Source organism: Mobula birostris, chromosome 1 (genome assembly GCF_030028105.1).
Source record: "Mobula birostris isolate sMobBir1 chromosome 1, sMobBir1.hap1, whole genome shotgun sequence".
NCBI lineage: Eukaryota > Metazoa > Chordata > Chondrichthyes > Myliobatiformes > Myliobatidae > Mobula > Mobula birostris.
This window is the reverse complement of record NC_092370.1, coordinates 80,715,306-80,732,620: the sequence shown is the minus strand read 5'-3', so window position 1 is coordinate 80,732,620 and position 17,315 is coordinate 80,715,306. Positions and strand designations below refer to the sequence as shown.

General features: G+C 42.1%; 1 protein-coding gene across 2 annotated transcripts in view; it reads left to right on the top strand.

The window, feature by feature from the left end:
• LOC140197701 (NIPA-like protein 2) overlaps window positions 1-17,315 on the top strand; it is a 106,578-nt gene that overhangs the window by 36,688 nt on the left and 52,575 nt on the right. Inside the window, exon 2 of one of the 2 annotated variants that reach the window (XM_072258065.1) lies at window positions 5,678-5,746. The exons of the other annotated variant lie outside the window; for it this stretch is intronic. Coding sequence (XP_072114166.1) covers window positions 5,678-5,746 — 69 coding nt within the window. The remainder of the gene's footprint in view (window positions 1-5,677; window positions 5,747-17,315) is intronic. 2 annotated transcript variants of the gene reach the window in all.

Here is a 17,315-nt window from a genome sequence, read left to right as displayed (position 1 = left end):
GAATTTCTAGAATGCCTATGAGATGGCTTTTTAGAGCAGCATGTGGTTGAGCCACTAAGGGATCAGCTGTTCTGGATTGGGTATTGTGCAATGAACCAGAATTGATTAGAGAGCTTCAGGTAAAAGAACCCTTGGGGCAAGTGATCATAATATGATCAAATTCACCCTGAAATTTGAGGAGAAGCTGAAGTCAGATGCCTCAGTATTACAATGGAGTAAAAGAAGTTAGAGGCATGAGAGAGGAGCTGGCCAGAATTGATTGGAAAAGAACACTGGTAGGGATGATGACAGATGCAGCAGTTCACGAAGGCAGCTCATCACCACCTTCTCCAGGGCAACTAGGGATGGGCAATAAATGCTGGCTTAGCTGGCGATGCCCTCATCCCGTAAATAAATACATTTTAAAAAGGAGAGCCACAAGTGTCTGGAATTTCTGGAAGCAATTCAAAAGGCACAGGATATATACATCTCAAAGGAAGAAATATATTAAAGGAAAGTTTACACAACCATGGCTAACTAGAGAAGTCAAAGTTAACATAAAAGCCATAGAGATGGCATATATAATACAGCAAAGATGAGTGGGAAATTAGAGGATTGGGAAGCTTTTAAAAACCAACTGAAGGCAACTAAAAAAGTAATTAAGATGTAAAGATGAAATACGAAAGTAAACCAGCTAATAATATGAAAGAGGATACCAAAGGTTTCTTCGGATACATGAAATATAAAAAAGAGGTAAGAGTGGATATCGGACCGCTGGAAAACTATGGGGGAGAGATATTAATGGGGGACAATGAAATAGCAGACAAACTGACTAAGTATTTTGCCTCAGCCTTCACTGTGGAAGACACTAGCAGTGTGGTGGAAGTTCTAGACGTCAGGGGGCATGAAGTGTGTGAAGTTACCATAACTAGAGTGAAGGTTCTTGGGAAAACTGAAAGTTCTGAAGGTAGTTAAGTCACCTGGACCAGTTGGTGAACACCCCAGGGTTCTGAAAGAGGTAGCTGAAGAGATCGTGGAGGCATTAGTAATGATCTTTCAACAATCATTAGATTCTGGAGTCGTTTCGGAAGGCTGGAAAATTGCAAATGTCACTCCACTCTTCAGGAAGGGAGAGAGGCAGAAGAAAGGAAACTACAGGCCAATTGGCCTGACCTCAGTGGTTGGGAAGATGTTGGAGTTAATTATTAAGGATGAGGTCTCAGGGTACTTGGAGACACATGATAAAATAGGCATGGTTTCCTCAAGGGAAAATCTTGCCTGACAAATCTGTTGAAATTCTTTGAAGAAGTAACAAGCAGGATAGACAAAGGAGAATGGGTTGATGTTGTATACTTAGATTTCCAAAAGGCCTTTGACAAGGTGTCATACATGAGACTGCTTAACAAGCTATGAGCCCATGGTTTTACAGGAAAGATTCTAGAATGGATAAACCAGTAGCAGATTGGCAGGAGGCAAAGAGTGGGAATAAAGGGAGCCTTGTTAGATGCTGGTGACTCGTGTTGTTCCACAGAGGTCTTTGTTGGGTCTGATTCTTTTTACGTTATACGCGAATGATTTGAATGATAGAATCGATGGCTTTGTTGCAAACTACAGAAGGAATTACAGTTTAGGAGAATGGGCAAAGTAATGACATATGGAATACAGTGTCAGGAAATGTATGGTCATGCACTTTGGTAGAGGGGTTGACTATTTTCTAAATGGAGGGAAAATATAAAAAAACTGAGGTGTAAAGAGTTTGGGAGAACTTGTATAGGATTCTCTAAAGTTAATTTGCATGTTGAGAGTGTGGTAAGGAAGGCAAATGCAATGTTCGCATTCATTTCAAGAGGACTGGAATATAAAAGCAAGGATGTAAATTTGAAGCTTTATAAAGCACTGGTAAGGCCTCACTTGGAGTATTGTGAGCAGTTTTGGGTCCCTTAGAAAGGATGTGCTGAAACTGGGGAGGGTTCAAAGGAGGTTCACGAGAATGATTCCAGGATTGAACGGCTTGTCATATGAAGAGCATCTGATGGCTCTGGGCCATCGTGAAAGATGAGGAGTGACCTCATTGAAACCTATCAAATGGTGAAAAGCCTTTATACAGTGGATGTGGAGAGGATGTTTCCTATGGTGGGACAGTCTGAGACCAGAGGACACAACCTCAGAATAGAGGGGCATCCTTTCAGAACGGAGATGAGGAGGAATTTCTTTAGCCAGAGAGTGGTGAATCTGTGGAATTCTTTGCCACAGGCAGCTGTGGAGGCCATGTCTTTATGTATATTTAATGTTGATAGATTCTTGATAGGTCAGGGAATGAAGGGTTATGGGGAGAAGGCAGGAGATTGGGGCTGAGAGGAAAGTTGGATCAGCTATGATGAAAGCCGGAGCAGGATCGGTGGACAAAATGGCCTATTTCTGCTCCTATATCTTTTGGTCTTATGATGAGAATGCTAAATAAATTTGCAAATGGTAATTGGCTTTTTATTGTCACGTACCAAGATAGAGTGAAAAACCTTTTTTTTATATGACATCCATACAAATTATTCCATATATAAGTACATAGAGGTTGTACAAAAGAAAAAAAATCAGATTGCAGAATCAGTTACGGTTATGCAAAGTGCCTACAAGCAAATAAAATGCAAGGTCATGACTAGGTAGATTGGAAGATCAAGAGCTTGTCTTTATTGTGTAAAAAAAATCAAAACGACAGTCTTATAACAGTGGGATAAAGCTGTCCTGATATGTGTTCTCAATATTTTGTATTTTCTACCCGATGGGAGGGGGAGAAGAGAGAATCACCAGGGTGGATTGTGCCTTGATTAGTTTGGTTGTTTTACCATGGCAGCAGGAATTGGTAAATTGGTTCATTACTGTCACATTTATTTTACTAATATTTTTAGAGGCCTAGCAGAGTTATAGGCATTTCCAACACAAAAAGCCCCTGCTGCCCAATTATATCCATGTGACCAATTGACCTAATAACCCATACGTCTTTGAAAAGTGGGAGGAAAATGTGGGAGTCAAGCTCCTTGTAGACAGTGGCGGAATTGAACCCCTATTACTGGTGCTGTAATAGCTAACCATTACACCACTGTGCTGCCCCTTGTAAATGTACCAAGGTACAGTGGAAAACATTGTTTTGCATGCCATCCATACAGGTAATAAAAGGGGAAACGGTAACAGAATGCAGAATGTAGTGTTACAGTTACAGGATAGTGCAGGCATTTGGGCAACAGAGTGCAAGGTAATTACGAGGTAAGTTGGTGTTTAGTGGTCAGGGTGTTCCAGATGGGTTGAAGGGCCTGTTTCTGTACTGTAAGGCAGGGAAGTGGGGATGACTGGAAGAATTGGATCAGCCCATGATTGAATGACGGAGCAGACTCGATGGGCCGAATGGCCTACTCCCGCTCCTATATCTTATGGTCTTGTGTTTAAAACATTTCCTAAACAACGGAACATTTGTTATCCTGCAATCCTCCAGCACCTCATCTGTGGCTAAGGATAATTTAAATCTCTGTTAAGGCCCTTGTAGTTTCTGCACCAGCCTCCCACAGAGTCCAAAGGAACACTTGTTAGGTCCTGGTGATTTATCCACCCTAATTTGCCTCAGACAGCAAACACCTCCTCTTCAGTAATCTGTGTAGGGACCTCGCTGCTGCTTGTTTTACATCTTTAGGCTCTGTGTCAGTCTCCCGAGTAAATGCAGATGCAGAAAATCTACTTAAGATCATTCCCCCCATCTTTTTTGGCTTCACACATACAAACTGTAGATTACCACTTTGATCTTCCAGAGGACCAGTTTTGTCCCTTACTATCCTTTAGCTCTTAATACATCTGTAGAAGACATAGGATTCTCCTGCACCATGTCTGCTAGAGCAACGTCATGTCTTTTAGCCCTCCTGATTTCTTTTGTATGTGTTCGCTGGCATTTCTTATACTCCTCAAGTACCTCATTTCTTCCTGAATCCCTATGCACCTCCGTTTTCTTAATCAGGGCCTCAATATTTCTCAAAAACCAAGGTTGCATAAACCTGTTATCCTTGCCTTTTATTCTGACAGAAACATACAAACTCTGTATTCTCAAAATTTCACTTTTGGAGGCCTCTCATTTACCAAGTACACCTTTGGCAGAAAACCGCCTGTCCCAATCCAGACTTGGCCAGATCCTTTCTGATACCATCAAAATTTGCTTTTCTTTAATTTAGAATCTGAACCCAAGGACCAGACCTATCCTCTTCCATAATTACTTTGAAACTAATGGCATTGTGATCACTAGATGCGAAGTGTTCCCCTACACAAATTTCAATCATCTGCCTGTCTCATTCCCTCACAAGAGATCTAGTATTGCACTTTCTCTGCTTGGGACATCTATGTACTAATGAAGGAGATTTTCCTGAACACATTTGACAAATTCTTTCCCATCCAGCCCTTTTACACTAAGGGAGTCTCTGTCAATATGTGAAAAGTTAAAATCACCTGCTATTACAACCTCATGTTCTGGTAACAGTCTGCGATCTCTCTACACCTTTGCTACTCTAAATCCCACAGACTTGGTGGTCTATAATTTTATCATTAACATGGTCATACCTTTCCTGTTCCTCAGTTCTCCCTATAAAGTCTCATTAGACAAGCTTTCCAGTCTGTCCTGACTGAACCCTGGAACACTGAGCTGCCAGTCCTGCCCCTCCTGCAACCAAGTCTCACTAATGGATGCAATGCTGTAATTCCTTGTGCTGATCCATGCCCTAAACTCATCTGCCATTCCTACGATACTCCTTGCATTGAAATATATGTAGTTCAGAACAATAGTCCCACGATGCTCACCCTTTTGATTCGTGACTTTGTTGGTAGATATAACGTCGTTCTCCTCAACCACTTCACTAACTGTTCTGGTGCTTTGGTTCCCATCCCCCTGCAACTCTCGTTTGCTAGCAGACCTTTCCGCTAGGGTATTAGTCCCCTCTGCTTCAGGTGGAAACCTTCTCTTCTGTACAGGCCCCTCCTTCCCTGCAAGAGAGCCCAATAATTCAATAATCTGAAGCCTTCACTCCTGCACCAACTCCTTAGCCATTTGTTCCACTGTATAATCTTCCTATTTCTGGCCTCATAGTCATGTGACATGGGTAGTAATCCTGAGATCACCTCCCTGGACGTCTTGACGTTTAACTTAGTACCTAACTCCCTGTACTCACTTCGCAGGACCTCATCACCCATCCTATCCATGTTGTTAGTACCAACATGGACCACGACCTCTGGCTATTCACCCTCCTGCTTAAGAATGCTGTGGACCCAATCAAGTTGTCTTAGACCCTGGCACCTGAACAGAAATCTAGTTCTTGTCCACAGAACCTCCATTCTGTTCCCTGAACCACCGAATCCCCTGTCACCACAGCACAGCTCTTCTCCCCCATTACCTTCTGAGCAACAGAGCCATACTCAGTGCCAGAGACCTGCTCGCTGCGACTTCTCCCTGGTAGGTCATTTCCCCTCTCAACAGTATCCAGAGTGGTATACTTATTATTGACGGGAATGACCACAGGAGCCGTTCTTTTTGCAAAGTTAGGAGAATTTTCTCAATAAACCAGACCTTCTATGTCTCAACACCAGGATGAGAGCGATTGTATATTTTTTCATCTTTCTGTTGCCTAATCTTACATTCAGTTCACTAATGCCTTTTTCTTTTACCTTTCTCTAGACAACCATCCTGGGAACAATCTTAGCGATAACTGGGAATATCCTTATCAGTATATCCCTAAATATTCAGGTACTGTAACATTCACTGTCTCAGAATTGCTTTTATTTTCCTGAAATCTGGAAGTCAAATTGGTAAATCTGGTTTATTATTGTCACCTGTACTGAGGTACAGTAAGAAACTTTGTTTTGCATGCCATCCATAAGATTATCGGATCCAATTGAGCTCAAACCAGGGAAAAACAATAACAGATTGCAGACTAAAATGCTAAAGTTACAGAGAGATGATAACGTGTAGAACTATGAAGTAGATTGCAAAGTCAAGAGTTCATTTTATTGTAATAGGGCCTTGGTTCTCAATGTGGGCAATATGCTGGCTTTTATAGGAGTCACAAGTGAAGGACGAGAAACTGGGAGCCACAGGAGCTTCTGAATGGGCCATGATAAGTTTACTGTTTGAATGAAATATTACTAAAATATGTAAATATAAAAGAAATGAATATTTCTCTGGAAGAAAGCAAAGTTGTTTTTAATTGGATTTCCTACTTCTTATCTGATTGAATGTGGTTTTAATCTTGCCCTTCACCTGCTATCGAAAGCTCTTTACCATCTTGATGTTGTGAATAGGAGTTATCTTTGATTATCTTTAACCAAGTTTCAACCAGATATTCAAAAATCTACTTGTTTGCATCAGTTGAGCAGATCTCACAGAAAACCCAAAGTAACAATATAATGCACTTTTTCTTTGATGGTTGGAAGAATATTATATAATATAGGATAAGTTATACAATAACTTATCCTATTCAGAGCTTTGAAATAGTTTTTATTATTTATTTACACCTGTAACATTACATTTAACATACAATACCTATAACCTGTTTAAGCATAATTATTGACTGTATTAGAATAATTAGTACAGTTGACCAATAAAAACTTTAGCAAGTAGCTTAGACTATGGAAGGTAGGGACAAAAGAGATATTTGAAAGTCACAAATGTGCCGCAAGCAAAAAAAAAAGTTGAGAACCATGTTTACTGTGGATTGTTAGCTGGGAAAAAACTAGTCTATTAATCAGTGGTTTCGAATGAATCAAGGACAATGGAAGTAGACAAACTCATCGTCTTTGTTCTTGCCTTGAGGTTGAAGGAGTGGAGACTGACATTTTAGGAAGCTGCTCTGTAATCTCTATTTTGTGAACTGTTTGAGAACTGATTCTTGCTCTGGGATAATCTAATCAGAGCAATTGAATATGGACACAAGGAGTTTGAGCTGCTAAACCTGAGATCATTCTCAGATAAACTGTGTAATGTGTACCATTGCAGGTCTACAGAAGTAATCCCATTATAAGACCATAAGATATAGGAGCAGAATTCAGCCATTTGGCCCATTGAGTATGTGCTGCCGTTCAATCATGGCTGATCCTTTTATTTCCCCTCCTCAACCCCATTTTACGGCCTTCTCCCCATAACCTTTGATGCCACGTCCAATCAAGAACCTATCAATCTCTGCCTTAAATACACCCAATAACCTGGCCTCCACAGCAGCACATGGCAACACATTCCATAAATTCACCACCCTCTGCCTAAACAAAATTTCTCAGCATCTCTGTTTTGAATGGACAGCTCTCTATCCTGAGGCTGTGCCTTCTTGTCCTAGGCTCTCCCACCATGGGGAAACATCCTTTCTCACACCTACTCTGTCTAGGCCTTTCAACGTTCGAAAGGTTTCAATGAGATCCTCCCTCATCCTTCTAAATTCCAGCGAGTACAGACCCAGAGCCATCAAACATTTGTCGTATGATGACCCTTTCATTTCTGGAATCATCCTTGTGAATCTCCTCTGGACCATCTCCAATGCCAGCGTATCTCTTCTAAGATGAGGAGCCCAAAACTGTACACAATACTCGAGGTGAGGCCTCACCACTGCCTTATAAAGCCTCAGCATCACATTCCTTCTCTTGTATTCTAGACCTCTTGAAATGAATGCTAACATGGCATTTGCCTTCCTCATCATTGACTCTACCTGCAAGTTAACCTTTAGGGTGTTCTGCACAAGGACTCCCAAGTCCCTTTGCATCTCAGATTTTTGGATATTCTTCTCAGTTAGAAAATAGTCTGTACATTTATTTCTGCTACCAAAGTTCATGACCATGCATTTTCCGGCATTATATTTCACTTGCCACGTTATTGCCCATTCTACTAATCTGTCTAAGTCCTTTTGCATTCTACCTGTTTTCTCATCACTACCTGCCCCTCTACCAATCTTCATATTATCTGCAAACTTGGCAACAAAATCATCTATTTCATCATCTAAGTCATTTATATACAGCATAAAAAGAAGTGGTCCCACCACTGACCACTGCAGAACACCACAAGTCACTGGCAGCCAACTAAACAAGGATCGCTACCTTCTTCCAATCAGCCAATGCTCTAACCATGTTAGTAACTTTCCTGTAATACCATGGGCTCTTAACCTGGTGAGCAGCCTGATGTGTTATGTTGGTCTAATGTCTGAGTGGCCTGGTTTAACTGGTTTAAGGCATGAAGTTGCATAGCCCTTGGACCAGAGCCAATAAGAAGGTGGTGTAGGTCAATCAGGTGACTTACAGCCAATAACACTGACAAGGCGACATTTGAACTGGTAAGGAATGAATGTAAATGGGAAGGTTTCAAATACAAGGTATACAAGATTAATCATCGCAGATACAAGTGGGAGTGACCTTACGTGAAACGTGTGGAGGGTTAATCAGGATTATGAGGAATGCTTGGCAATAGTAGATTCCTTTCCTCGGGTGTTCCCTTTTCTATTCTTCCACTATCCAGGACAGTCAGGGAAAGCTAATGAGTGTGCACGCAGGTTAGACAATAAAGGTACTTGTTGGTAATCATAGATCCTTGCTGTGCTGCTCTGATCATTATTACTAAGGGTGGCCCTTGTAACAGACCGATTCAATAGAAGCTGTCCTTGGGCCTAATGCTATGCACTTTAAGGCTTTTTTAAAAACTCCTGCTCAATGGAAGGGGAAAGAAGAGAGAACGTCCAGAGCAGAAGGGAGTCTTTGACTATGTCTTCTCTCTTCTGAGCACCCCCTCCAGCGCAATAGGCACTGATGAGAGGTGATTCCTAACAGGAATATAGACATAGTAGAAAACTCTGTCTTCACATTCCTTTCATTGGTTCAATTCCCAGCCAATTGGAAAGAACACAGATAGTTCACTGGCCAGTTGGATTAAACTTCAAGAACAATTGAACAGCTGCACTCTTGAACCTGTTGCCAATATTTTGATACTCAACAAATAAGTGTTCACAGAAATTGAAAGACAATAATTTTTTATTGCCTATTGATTTTTCTCCAGGATTTACTGTGTTTTGGAGTTAATGTTCTACTATCAGACAAATCCAGAACGGAGCTGAGGAATTGGCAGCTTTACTGATTTGAGGGGACATGTGTCCTTTTTCATAGAAATCACTGAGTGTCTCAGTCAGACAGAAGAGAAACAGGCCTCTCACCCTAATTCCATCTGTGTCAGCCACACTGTCTGTCGGAGCTAGTCATGTTTGCTTGTGTTTGTCCTGCATCTGTCCAGGACTTGTCTCCCCATGCATCTGTCCAAATGTCTTTTAAGTGTAACTGACTCCACCTCTACAGCTGCTTCTGGGAACTCAATCCATAGACAATCACCAACACTGGATGAAAAAGTTGTCCCCTAAGTCCCTTTTAAATCATCCCCCTTTCATCTTAACCCAATGCTCTCTAGCTTTAGACTCCTGTAAACTGGGGGGCGGACCCTATAACCCAATAACCCCTTAATTTACTATTGTCACGTGTACTGAGAGTGAAACCTTTGTTTTACACTCCATGCATGCAGATCACTTAATCATAACAGTGCATTGAGGTAGTACAAGGGAAAACAATAACAGATTGCAGAATGAAGTGTAACAGTTACAGAGAAAATGCAGTGTAAGTGGACAATAAGCTGTAAGATCATAATGAGGCAGAGTCCATAATTATCAAACTAAGGGGCTATTCACTGGTCTTTTTACTGTGGTATAGAAGCTGTCCTTGAGCCTGGAGGTTGGTTTCTGTGGTTTGTTGAGCTGTGTCCACAACTCTGCAGGTTCTTGTGGTCTTGAGTTACCATACCAAACCATGGTGCATACGGATAGGATGTTTTCTGTGGTGGATCAATAATGTAGAGGTTCTGGTGAACTTTCTTGGCCGTGGCAGTTATGGTTGTACAGGACAGGCTAAAGGAGACTCCTATGCTCCAGCATACCCAGTCCATTCTCATAACTCAAGTTCTCCAGTCCTGTGAACATCTTTGTGAATGTTTCTGGCACCCTTTCCAGCTTAATGTCATCCTTCCTATAGCTGGAACGCACATGGTAATGGAACAGGGAGCATTTGCCATCATGGCCTAGGTTAATATTGCTTTCCCTGGGCTCTGATGTTCAAAGTTTAAGTTCTAAGAAAAATTATTATCAAAGTATATATATTTCAGTGTATATAGCTCTGAGATTTGTTTTCCTGCGGGCATACACAGTATTCAGATGACATCAGGCAGTTTGATCATTTGATCAGAATTCGGATACACAGTAGTGAGAAGCAGGAGCAGATCATTTGATCCCGCAAGCTTGTGCTACCATTCCATACGGTTGCTGATTCTATACATTATCCTGCATGAATCCCCTGGTGTCCAGGGGATTGCTTTGGTTAATGAGCCACCCACAGTGTGGCTTTGGAGAGTAACGTGCTACAGGCAGTGACTGCTATGTTAGTATCCAGCAAGGGTGAGGAACCAGCCCCTGGAACATCCTGATGCTTTTGTTAGGTGTGCACGTAATCATGGATTTATAAAACTGCACAACCCAGGAGGGAGGCATTATTCAGGGACACAGTAACAATGGTCTCATTACAGGAGGCCTATATAGAGATATTTCTATATATCCCTATATATAGAAATTCCACACCAGCCATCAGGGATCTTTAGCTAATTAAATAACTCCAGAATAAAGAGTGGACCCTGTAATGTTTAGAAAAGTCCCTGAGATTCCCATCTATATCCATATCGATGTCCATGTCTTTCAGAGAAGTAGATATGAATGGGCACAGTTTCTCCCCCCAAGGTTGGGGCATCAAGAAATAGAGGGTGCAGCTTTAAGGTGAGAGGAAAATGATGTAATGGGAACCTGAGGGGCAACTTTCCACCCAGAAGGTGGTTAGCATGTAGAATGAACTGCCAGAGGAAGTGGTTGAGGCAGGTACACTGACAGCATTTTAAAGGCACTTGGACACGTACAGGGATAGGATAGGGATACAGGCCAAATATGAGGAAATGAGACTAACTTTGATGGGAATCTTGGTCAGCATGCACCAGCTGGGTCACAGGGCCTGATGCTATGCAGTGTGGCTCTCTGACTTTCTATGTGACTCCAGGCCCACAGCACGTAGACCCCCAACTGAAATGCCTGAGCTGGTCACTCCCCCGACTCCCAGCTCTACATAGCTCTGGCAGTCCCAGAGGGCAGCTCACCAGCACAGACTTGGTTCTGTCAATGACACACACTCCTCCTTGTTATACCTCAATTACTTATCCATCAGTTATAATCGGTTTTCCTCCCTTGATCACAGTATGCAACCGATTTGTTGTCTCTGTGTGGTATTCTGAGAACCAGTGTTCCCCATGATAAAGATTTACTTTGAACTTTGAAACCGCTGTACGTTATTTGAATAAACAGCTGAGTGATTATTTTTCCTGAAGTGATGCAAGATACGTACGATCATTACCAAATGTCACTGAAAAATTTGAAACCAGCTTGAGACCCAACCAATCACTAATCAATTTCAAGTTGGATTGTATTGGTTGCAACCTTTCCCACCTTATAGAAACTCCAAGTGCTATATCTATCAGTCATCTATTTGTCAGCCACATTGTGCAGAGCACTGAGTTTTAGAATTCTTAATCACATTTACAAATCCTACCATGACCTTAGCTTATAGCCACGCTCCCCTTCTTGTTCTGGTCTAGTCCACTGTGAAAGGTGCTTTTGTGCTTTACAGCTAATTATATTCAAGAGTGCTCACAATTGCAGTGTAGCAACTTCCCACTAAGAGTAACCTTTTGTGTACACCTGACAGAACAGAGAGATGAACATCTCTCTCAGTACCTCACAGTTCTCTCAACTGCAATGCCAGTTTAGTCATTTTCCACTTGTGCTCTACAGTGGGTTTTGAACCAACAACCTACTGACTCACAGCAGGCCAGACAGCATCGGTGGAGGCAAATGGACAGTTGACATTCAACGTGATGATCTGGAGTTACACTTGCTTTCTAGCAAAAATTGGAATGCTGAGAGAACTGAAATTAAAATGAGGACATCTGTTTCTGATCCTAAAAGTGAAGAGGTCCCAAAGCCTGCTCAACTCCCTTGCTCTTCTCTGTCACACCCTTGTGTGTGAAACGACTGATAACAAGCAAAACACACAACAAGGAGAGCAGCAACTGGTAAATTGGTTTAGTATTGTACCGAGGTACAATGAAAAACTTTGTCATGCCATCCACACATATTTCATCACATCTGTACGTTGAGGTAGTACAGGGGAAAAACAATGACAGGATTGACAAATTCTTGTTAGTTTCAGAGAAAGTGCAGAGCAGGAAGACAACAAGCTACAAGGCAACAACAAGGTAGATTTTGAGTTCAAGTCCAGTTTATCAGATGAGAGATCCGGTCTTTGAATATGTTGGCTGCTTTCCTGAGGCAGGGAGAAGTGTGTAGACAGGGTCCGTGGAGGAAAGATTGGTCAGATTGCCTGTGACCCAGGTAGTGGTCTCTAATTACTTATCCAAACAAAGATGACTCTTTCACCCTGAAATTTGAGAAAGAGAAGCTGAAGTCAGACAGCAGAGTAAAGAGAATTACAGAGACATGGGAGAGGAGTTGGCCAGAATTGATTGGAAATGAACACTGGCAGGGATGATGGCAGAGCAGCAATAACTGGAATTTCTGGAAGTAATTCTGAAAGCACAGGATATATACATCCCAAAGAGGAAGAAGTATTCTAAAGGAAAGGTGAGACAACTGTGGCTAAAAATTAGTGGGAAGTTAGAGGATTGGGAAGCTTTTAAAAACCAACAGAAGGCAATTTAAAAAAGGCATTAAAAAGGTAAAGATGAAATGTTGAGAAAGCTAGCCAATAATATCAAAGTAGATACCAAATGTTTCTTCAGGTACATAAAGTGTAAAAGAGAGGCAAGAGTCGATATCGGACTGCTGTGAAATAATGCTGGAGAGATAGTAATGGGGGACAACAGAATGGAAGATGAACTGAATAAGAGTTTTGCATCAGTCTTCACAAAGACACTTGCAGTATGGTGGGAGTTCCAGCTGTCAGGGGGCATGAAGTATGTAAAGTTACCATAACTAGAGAGAAACTTCTTGGGAAATGGAAAGGTCTGAAGGTATATAAGTCACTGGACCAGATGTACACCCCAGAGTTCTGAAAGAGGTGGCAGAAGACATTGTGGATGCATTAGTAATGATCCTTAAAGAATCACGAGATTCTGGAATGGTTTCTGAAGACTAGAAAATTGCAAATGTCACTCAACTCTTCAAGAAGGGAGAGAGGCAGAAGAAGTGAAACTATAGGCCAGTTAGCCTGACATTAGTGGTTGGGAAGATGTTAGAGTCGATTATTAAGGATGAGTCACAGGGTACTTGGAGGCACATGATAAATAGGCTGTCGTCAGCATGGTTTCCTCAAGGGAAAACCTTGCCTGACAGATCTGTTATAATCCTTTGAAGAAATAACAAGCAGGATAGACAATGGAGAATCGGTTGATGTTGTATACTTGTATTTTAAGAGAGCCTTTGACAATGTGCCACACATGAGGCTGCTTGTCATATGAAGAGTGTTCGATGGCACTAGAATTCTGAAGAATGAGGGGTGAGTTCATTTTAACCTATTGCATGGTAAGATGCCTTGATAGAGTGGATGTGGAGAGGATGTTTCCTATAGTGGGAGAGTCTAAGACCAGAGGACATGGCCTCAGAATAGAGGGGCGTCCTTTTAGAACAGAGATGAGGAGGAATTCCCTTAGCTAGAGAGTGGTGAATCAGTAGCATTCTTTGCCACAGGCAGCTGTGGAGACCAAGTCTTCATGTACAAACGTTTGTATATTTAAGGCACAAGTTGATAGATTCTTAGTTGATGAGAGTATGAAGGGATATGGGGTGAAGACAGGGGACTGGGGCTGAGAGGAAAATTGGATCAGCTATGATGAGATAGTAGAGCAAACACGTTGGGCCAAATGGCCTAATTCTTCTTCTAAATCTTGTCTGCGGCCTGTAAATATTATTTTCTGTTCTTTTGATTCTTCAATGGTAGTTAATTTACTCAGGGCTAAATAACCCAAAGGTGGGTATAAACAGGCATATTACATCACAAGGGACGTAGATACAGTTCTTTTCCCAAAGTATGGGAGTCTGAACCAAGAGAGCATGGATTTAGGGTGAGGGGGGAAAGATTTAAAGAACGTGAGGAGCAACTTCTTTCCAGAGGGTTTTGAGTATATGGAACAAGCTACCTGAGGAAGTGGTAGAGGCAAGACAAATTACAATATTTATAAGATATTTGGACAAGTATATGGATCAGAAAGTTTTTGTGGGATATTGCCAAAACATAGACAAATGTGCCTAGTTCAGGTAGCACCTTGGTCAGTGTGGAGGAATTGGGCTGAAGGCCCTGTTTCTGAGCTGCTTAGCTCTATGAATCCGTGTTCTTGCAGTTGGAAGTAGTCTACCAGGTCATTACCCATCGTCTTTTCTATGGAAGAAGAACTCAGCAGCAAAGAAACAACATTTAACAGTCATATTGTCTCTTGCAATTCAAGCTGGGACAGGTCAAGTAATCAACTTCAATGATTGGTCAGATTTTAGCCAACTGTTTTGTAAATCTCACTGCAAGTTTTGTAACTCTTTAAGGTGGAATTCTCTTTCCGAGGGAATAATACGTTCAGGAGGAATATTGTGAAAGGGCAAGTGAGGCTTTAGAGAAGGTGTAGAGAAAAAAAAATACCAAGAGGGATGGTAGCAAAACCGGTTAAGAGTGGCCAATTGGAAAGGAGAAGATGGGGGAAAATCTGCCTTTCAGATTCTGAAAAGTATTGATGAAGCAGAAAGAGGAAGGTTATTTTCAAATAAGGGAGTCCAAAACTAGCTCGTTGGTGTGCCGCTAACCTTTTTCCCTAGGAATGGAATTAGATTTTGTCTATTGTCACATGTGCCAAAATGCTTGTCTTGCATAGTGTTCATACAGATCAAATCATTATACAGTGTTTTGAGGTGGAACAAGGTAAAATAATAACCAAGCAGAATGCAGTCGTCACTGCCACTTCTGTCGAATCGACACCAACCATTGCCATGACTGAACGACAACTGGATTGTACTTGGGTTGGATGAGATGTCTTCCTCAGGACCTCAAGTACTGGGCCAGAGCCAGGTCTTTATCCAGCCTGATAATTAAATGCCCAGGTCTGTGCCGTCACTTGTAGACAGATCAAGCCAGTAAGCTCTGATAACTAATTTGGCAGAAGCTTTGAAGAAAAGACGGCAGTAACCTTATTGATTCTCAGCTAAATGATAAAAGCAAAGCGATGTCAGTTTCAATTACATTTGTTTTATTTTGATCTTTAATTTCTCTCTTTTTCCTGAACTATTCATTTAAAAGCCACTCTAACCCTGTCTGAATTGTATAAAATGCTGTGTTTTAGCTTGTAAAACCTACTTCAAACGATAAAAAAAGCTTATTTCACAATCCAACGTGAGGAACATTTACTAAAAGATATTTTGTACTTTCTGTGATTCTTTGACACTCATTGGCCACTATATTAGGTACACCTGTTCACTTTGCTTCCTCATTAATTCAGACATCCCACCCTGCAAAAACTCATTTCAGGGCGGTAGCACCATCAATTTGCAGGAGACTCCCGGAACTTCCGGGAAAGGTGGGATGTCTGCAATAGAGTAGCTCCTTAGCAGCTAGCCAGCTAGTTTAAATAACGTTAGCTATGCTAATGAACGAATGACACATGTTAAACTCACCTCAACTTGTCTTTTACAGTCTTAACCCACCATGGGCAATAGAAAAGTCACTGTTGCTAACAGTGTAGTGAGCAACACTGTCATTATTTTGACCCCTATTAGGCAGGGGTACACTTTAGTGTAGTCTGGGGTGACGTATGTTTTATATTTTTTTGGAACACTCTGCCATGGTGCTCTCTCGCTTTCTCTCACGCTGTCTCTCTCACTCGCGCTCTCTCTCTCTCTAGTGGTCGCTCTCGTTTTCTCTGGCTCGCGCTCTCACGCTCGTTCGCGCTCTCGCTTTCTCACTCGCGCTCTCTTGTCGCTCTTGTGCTGTCTCGCTCACGCTCGCGTTTCTCTCTAGTGGTCGCTCTCGCTTTCTTTGGCTCGCGCTCTCTCTCTTGCTTTCTCGCTTGTGCTCTCTCTGGCTTTCTCTTTCACTCGCTCTCTCGCTTGCTTTCTCTCTCGCGCTCTCTCTCGTGGTCGCTCTCACACTCTCTGTCTGTCTCGCTCAAGCGCTCGCTCTCAAAAAAATTGATTTCCGTGATATTGTATATAATTTGCGGGCATCAGGGAGCTACTATTAATATGCGGGAGACTCCCAGAACTTCCGGGAGAGGTGGGATGTCTGTTAATTCATTGTGATGCACTGACATGACGGTTCTGTCTCAGTCATCTGAAACATCTAGCTGTCAGATGTCGTCCATTTTATCTGCCAAGGAGTTTTCCACCATCATCCTGGTAATGGTGTACATTCCACCTCAGGTCAATGTCAGACAGGCACTGGAGGAGCTAGTCACTGTGACCAGCAGTTACAAAACAGTGCTCCCTGATGCCTTCCCTATCATTGCAGGGATTTTAACCAGACCAGCTTGAAGAAATCTTGAACAACTGCCACGAAAATATCACCTGTAGACACAGGACCCAACACACTTGGCCACTGCTATACCACCATCAAGTGCACTTACCATGCTATCCCACACCCCAATTTGGAAAGTTTGATCACTTCTATTCCTGGCGTATCGGCAGAGACTAAAGATTTCAGCACCAGTTGTGAGGAGCAAGAGGATATAGTCAAGGGAGATGGAAGGGCCCTTACAGGATTGCTTTGAGTTAGTGGACTGGACAATACTCAGGAGCTCATCTTTGGATCTGAATGAATATGCCACAATTTTCATCGACTTCACCAAGATGAGTGCGTGCCTTCGAAAACATACCAGATAAAATCAAACTAAAAGCCACGGATGAATCAGGAGATTCATAGTCTGCTGAGGGGTAGATTTGTGGCATTCAAGGCGTCTGATCCAAGAAGTCCAAGTGTGACCTATAGAAGGATATTTTAAGAGAAAGAGGAAAAACCATTGAGATTGAAGTTAGAGACAGACTCGGCTGCACGTCAGCTCTGACAGTGTTTCGAGATGGTTGCTTCCTACATGGTGAAACCTTACATGATGAATGGCTGTGATGCTTCCCTGCCAGATGAGCTCAATGCCTTTTATACATGCTTCGAATGCTACACCCGTGTGAATCCCTGTAGCATCTGGTGACTGTGCAACCTCT